The sequence below is a fragment of the Entelurus aequoreus genome, linkage group LG06 (genome assembly GCF_033978785.1).
Source record: "Entelurus aequoreus isolate RoL-2023_Sb linkage group LG06, RoL_Eaeq_v1.1, whole genome shotgun sequence".
Taxonomy (NCBI): Eukaryota; Metazoa; Chordata; class Actinopteri; order Syngnathiformes; family Syngnathidae; genus Entelurus; species Entelurus aequoreus.
Window position 1 is genome coordinate 3,488,397 of NC_084736.1, and position 6,697 is coordinate 3,495,093.

Sequence of the window (6,697 nt, forward strand, 5' to 3'; positions counted from 1 at the left end):
ACTACTATTTTAACAATTACTGCTACTAAAACTATTACCTTTAGTAGTACTACTACTATTATTAGTACTATTACAACTACTATTAACACTGCTACAATTATTACAACTACTATTACTACAACTACTACATCAATTCCTACCACTACTACAACTCCTACTATTACTACAACTATTACAATTATTACTACTACTATTAATACTACTACAATTATTACAACTACTACAGCAATTACTACCACTACTACAACTATTACAATTATTACTACTACTACTTGTTCAAATATTGTATTCAAACAATCCCTTTCATGTCAGGTTCAAAAGTGAAAAAGATTCCTTACCCGACGAAAAATCCGTTCACGTGGATTTTCTGGCTGGTGTCGTGTCCAAACTACACCTATGAGGTAAGAAGATGCAAACATGTGCTAGACAAGGTGATAAATAAACATGTTTCATTAGTAATCCCTTACAAAAGGAACATGAAGAGTACAAAAACGGAGGCCATTTTTACCATAATAAATAAATATGTTGCAGACACCCAAAACACACTTTACAGAGAACACTTCAATAAATAATAATGATCAATACCACAGTAGTATAGGCCACTGGATGAGACCACACCAATCAGAGTGCACTGTTGAGAATGGTGGCCACTGATTGGCTCAGCCTCAGGTAATATTACTATATTGGATTTGAGAGAGTGTAAATGTGACTAAAGGCGGGGTTATGGCTATCATAATGTTCAAAACTTATTAGCAGGTCGTAAAAACAGTTTTTAATATTCTAGCTATGAAAATATTCAAACTATAATCAATAATTAGTACTTCCAAGGAAATTCATTTTTAACGGTCAAGTCCGGAACCAATGAACAGATGAATGAGGGTTTATTGTAAAGCGAAAAATGGGGCGTACAAAAACTGACGAACGTCTGTATTTGCTTTATTATTAAAATAATATTGAAAATGTAATAAAAAGAAAAGGTCTACCTGTATTGTTGTTGTCGGGTGATAAAATAAAATCAAAAATGTCCGCCACAAATAGTTCATGAATGAAAAGCATGTATCTCCAAATTGGGTCACTTTATATTTTTGTCACAAAATACCAAAAATGAAAGAAACTCACAAAAATTGGCGTTAAAAAAACATAAACATAAATAAAGTAATTTGACAAATATACATGAATATTCTTTTTTACTGTGATGGTAGGATCTCTCGTTGAATATTCTGAACTCCTGCTTTCATGCCAGTGCTGTATATAGCAAACTGCTGCTAACTGGAGGTGTGCCAGGCATAGCGTGCTTCTTAGGACACAGTTAAATCTCTATTGGAATGTTTTCAACTCCTGTTTCCATGCTAGTGTTAAAACTTAGCATCCCATCAGGGATGTCATGTTGTACGCCTTTGGGACAGCAAAGTATTTGAGACTGAATCGACAGCGCCTCTGGTGGTTGCACGCGAGTATTGCACCCTTTTTGGGCCTTAATTCCGTCGAAACACAATTCATCAAGTCAGCCTAGGAAGTAAATTAGCACCGCAGCAAAAGCTAACAAAACAATATGGTAGGAAATGACCATTCATTACAAGTGATTTCAAAAGGAGAAACTATTACATATAGTTCTTTTAGCCCAGACCGTGTCAAATAGTGGGGCGTGGTGCAATGCCAGGTGGTGTGGGTGTACCCAGGCAACACGCTTTATCAGTATCACGCTTCAAATCTCGCTTCGAAACGCTGTGCACTGCAAAACATGCTCCTTGTAGCCATTATTGACTAATTTGAATTTATTTAAAAAATAAAATTAGCACCAATTGTTGCATTATTTTTTGTATGGGAGATTAAAGCGTTTTATACATTGTGCTCCTGAGTTAATGTTGCTTAATTTTATTTTTCAGTCCCGAAAGGCTCAAGTCGGTCAAAACATGTTTATAGTTAAAATAAGGATTTTTTTTTTTTTTTTCAGGCAAATTTATGCATTTTAAATCTTTTCTGTTCCATACTAAAACTATGTTATTAAAGTTATTATCTGTTGTAAGCTGATATATATTTATTTTGTCTTTTTTGGTTTTCTTTAATGTTAATAAGGATACAATGTTATGCAGAGGTGTACTTATAACAATTTTATGGACAAATTATACTCTTTATTAGGGATGTCCGATAATGGCTTTTTGCCGATATCCGATATTCCGATACTGTCCAACTCTTTAATTACCGATACCGATATCAACCGATACCGATATATGCGGTCGTGGAATTAACACATTATTATGCCTAATTTGGACAACCATGTATGGTGAAGATAAGGTACTTTTTAATAATAATAATAAAATAAGATAACTAAATTAAAAACATTTTCTTGAATAAAAAAGAAAGTAAAACAATATAAAAACAGTTACATAGAAACTAGTAATTAATGAAAATGAGTAAAATTAACTGTTAAAGGTTAGTACTATTAGTGGAGCAGCAGCACGCATAATCATGTGTGCTTACGGACTGTATCCCTTGCAGACTGTATTGATATATATTGATATATAATGTAGGAACCAGAATATTGATAACAGAAAGAAATGGGGGGAGGGAGGTTTTTTGGGTTGGTGCACTAATTGTAAGTGTATCTTGTGTTTTTTATGTTGATTTAATAAAAAAATAAAAAACCGATACAGATAATAAAAAAACCGATACCGATAATTTCCGATATTACATTTTAACGCATTTATTATATATTATATATATATTTTATCATTACTATTTATAGTCGCTGGAGAGAGTGCGTGGAGTGTGGGGGTGCACTGCTTTAACCCTTGTGCACCCCTTGGGGCAAAAATGGGTTTTACATGTGTTCCTTATGTAATATGATTACGTTTGAAAGTTAGCGGTCTGAAATTTAATCTGAGACTTTTTTCACGTTTTTTTTTTTTTTTTTTCATGAAATTGTGTGTTTTTACTAGCAATGATGTCAGAATAGGATGCCAACAAAGTATACACACGTTCTCTTAAGACCTCGTTCGGCCTCATTGACTCCCATTATAACCGCTATTTTTAACAGACTGTAATCCTGGATTACTATGCCTTTTCCAAGAAAACCGAATGAATCTCATCCTTGCCGATTGAAAAACAAGTAATTATTGTTTTGGTGTAACTGTGCACCTTAATCACGAGATTGCACCACAAAACCATGATGCGAAATTCTCAAGAGCTTTGAGGTAAACTGCCATCAAACCGCTAAAATGCAATGCAAATGATTTTGGCCAGTTAAATATATATATTATATGTATATATTAGGGGTGTAACGGTACACAAAAATTTCGGTTCGGTACGTACCTCGGTTTAGAGGTCACGGTTCGGTTCATTTTCGGTACAGTAAGAAAACAACAAAATATACATTTTTGGGTTATTTATTTGCAAAATCTTTCACCAAAAATATTTTTCGTAGTGGAATATTTAATGTGAAGTAATGGGAACCTTGGATAGGTCAATAATTCATAATAACATTGATTTTGATTCAATATTATGTTTTGAGCAATGACAGTTTGAAAGAAAAAAAAACAGCTTTGATTTATTAGTCAACATTGCAACTTTTTATAAATGACGTTTAACCTTGAAGCTTTTTTATTTCACTTTTGTTATGTTTTTGTTTATCTTAATAGTACTTTTAGAATGTGCCGTGGGCCTTTAAAACATTAGCTGTGGGCCGCAAATGGCCTCCGGGGCACACTTTTGACAACCCTGCTATAGATAATAAAACATTAAATGTGATAAATCTATGGATAAAAAGCAGAGCCTGGCGACGCATGCGCGTTTATCATAACTCTCTCTGCCCCTCCCTCACCAATGCTGCTGTTTGTTTTGTTTTTAACCCCTTCTTAACCCTGAACGTACATTGAAAATACACGTAACCCTAACTCAAAATGCCGGACATTTGAGGCATTTAAGAAACTCCGCCCTGACAGCTCCGCAAAAGAGGACATGCCCGGTGAAAAGAGGACGTATGGTCAGTCTATCGTAGTCGCTAACAGGCTACGATAGACTGACCATACGTCCTCTGCGTGGACGAAGTTGGGAGAGTGGCTGTCAATCAATCAATCAATGTTTATTTATATAGCCCTAAATCACAAGTGTCTCAAGGGGCTGTACAAGCCACAACGACATCCTCGGTACAGAGCCCACATACGGGCAAGGAAAACTCACCCCAGTTGGACGTCAATGTGAATGACTATGAGAAACCTTGGAGAGGACCTCATATGTGGGTAACACCCCCCCCTCTAGGGGAGACCGAAAGCAATGGATGTTGAGTGGGTCTGACATAATATTGTGAAAGTCCAACACATCAGCGAAAGTCCAGTCCATAGTGGGGCCAGCAGGAACCATCCCGAGCGGAGACGGGTCAGCAGCGTAGAGATGTCCCCATCCGATGCACAGGCTAGCGGTCCACCCCGGGTTGGGAGCAGAGTAGAAAAGAAAAGAAAAGAAACGGCAGATCAACTGGTCTAAAAAGGGAGTCTATTTAAAGGCTAGAGTATACAAATGAGTTTTAAGATGAGACTTAAATGCTTCTACTGAGGTAGCATCTCTAACTTTTACCGGGAGGGCATTCCATAGTATTGGAGCCCGAATAGAAAACGCTCTATAGCCCGCAGACTTTTTTTGGGCTCTGGGAATCACTAATAAGCCGGAGTTCTTTGAACGCAGATTTCTTGCCGGGACATATGGTACAATACAATCGGCAAGATAGGCAGGAGCTTGACCGTGTAGTATTTTATACGTAAGTAGTAAAACCTTAAAGTCGCATCTTAGGTGCACAGGAAGCCAATGCAGGTGAGCCAGTATAGGCGTAATATGATCAAACTTTCTTGTTTTTGTCAAAAGTCTAGCAGCCACATTTTGTACCATCTGTAATCTTTTAATGCTAGACATAGGGAGGCCCGAAAATAATACGTTACAGTAATCGAGACGAGATGTAACGAACGCATGGATAATGATCTCAGCATCGTTTGTGGACAAAATGGAACGAATTTTAGCGATATTACGGAGATGAAAGAAGGCCGTTTTAGTAACACTTAATGTGTGACTCAAACGAGAGAGTTGGGTGGAAGATAATACCCAGATTCTTTACCGAGTCGCCTTGTTTAGTTGTTTGGTTGTCAAATGTTAAGGTGGTATTATTAAATAGATGTCGGTGTCTAGCAGGACTGATAATCAGCATTTCCGTTTTCTTAGCGTTGAGTTGCAAAAAGTTAGCGGACATCCATTGTTTAATTTCATTAAGACACGCGTCCAGCTGACTACAATTCTTAACCCTGAACGTACATTGAAAATACACGCAACCCTAACTCAAAATGCCGGACATTTGAGGCATTTAAGAAACTCCGCCCTGACAGCTCCGCAAAAGAGCATGCCCGGTGAAAAGACGACGTACGGTCAGTCTGTCGTAGTCGCTAACGGGCTACGATAGACTGACCATACGTCCTCTGCGTGGACGAAGTTGGTAGAGTGGCCGTGCCAGCAATCGGAGGGTTGCTGGTTGCTGGGGTTCAATCCCCACCTTCTACCATCCTAGTCACGTCCGTTGTGTCCTTGGGCAAGACACGTCACCCTTGCTCCTGATGGCTGCTGGTTAGCGCCTTGCATGGCAGCTCCCGCCATCAGTGTGTGAATGTGTGTGTGAATGGGTGAATGTGGAAATACTGTCAAAAGCGCTTTGAGTACCTTGAAGGTAGAAAAGCGCTATATAAGTATAACCCATTTATCATTTTCACCGGACATGTCCTCTTTTGCGGAGCTGTCAGGGCGGAGTTTCTTAAATGCCTCAAATGTCTGGCATTTTGTGTTGTGCCTCGGTGTGCATTGTTTAGACAACGAGCGTTACGCCACTTAATATGTCCGTGTGGAAACTCGTTTCGGTACACCTCCGAACCGAACCGGAACCTCCGTACCGAAACGGTTCAATACAAATACACGTACCGTTACACCCCTAGTATATATTATAAAATACTTGCGTGAACTCAAACTCAACTGAGTCCTGCCTGCTTTCTCTCTCATTCTAGCTCTGTAGAAATAAGCTGTCTGCCATATCAAAATCAAAGTCATCAATTATTGACCTATTCAATGCTGTAGTTAACCAAATTCAACTTATTTTTTAGAAATAATGCATGTTTTGCATTTTTCCATTATAAAAAACTGTGATTTTTTTTTAATTTTATACAAAGGCCATAAAACAAATATTTATTTTAATATCAAAAGAAAAATCTGAAGTTGTTCAAACATTTCAAGTGTTGAAAGTACAAAAATCAACACTGTCATGATGCTAAGAGTAAGTGTGTGTAGTCAATCACAAGGGTGAGTTCAATATGTACAAATGCTGTCATCTGGTGGTCGCAGAAGGTTTTACAGCTGGATCTGTGTGTGTGTGTGTGTGTGTGTGTTCTGGCAATGCTTACTTAATGGGGACATCGCTCTGTTTACACAGTCACCTTTAGGGGACCTCTGACGGTATGGGGACAAAAAAACAGGTCCCCTAAAGGGAAACCTTTTTAAATGATAGTCAGATCCATTCTGAAGATGCCTAAGTGATTTTTAAGCTTTGGCCCATAAAACATGTATACTGGTTAGTTTGAGTGTGAGACATTTGCACAGCAGCCCCCTCATCGGGCTGTAGCTGGTACATTCAAGTGGTGAAACTTCCTATAAGAGGACAGCTGTAGTGCTG

General features: G+C 38.0%; 1 protein-coding gene across 3 annotated transcripts in view; it reads left to right on the forward strand.

The window, feature by feature from the left end:
- tecra (trans-2,3-enoyl-CoA reductase a) overlaps positions 1–6,697 on the forward strand; it is a 30,540-nt gene that overhangs the window by 13,738 nt on the left and 10,105 nt on the right. For all 3 annotated transcript variants that reach the window (XM_062049859.1, XM_062049861.1, XM_062049862.1), the window contains one exon: positions 313–401. In XM_062049859.1, coding sequence (XP_061905843.1) covers positions 313–401 — 89 coding nt within the window. The remainder of the gene's footprint in view (positions 1–312; positions 402–6,697) is intronic.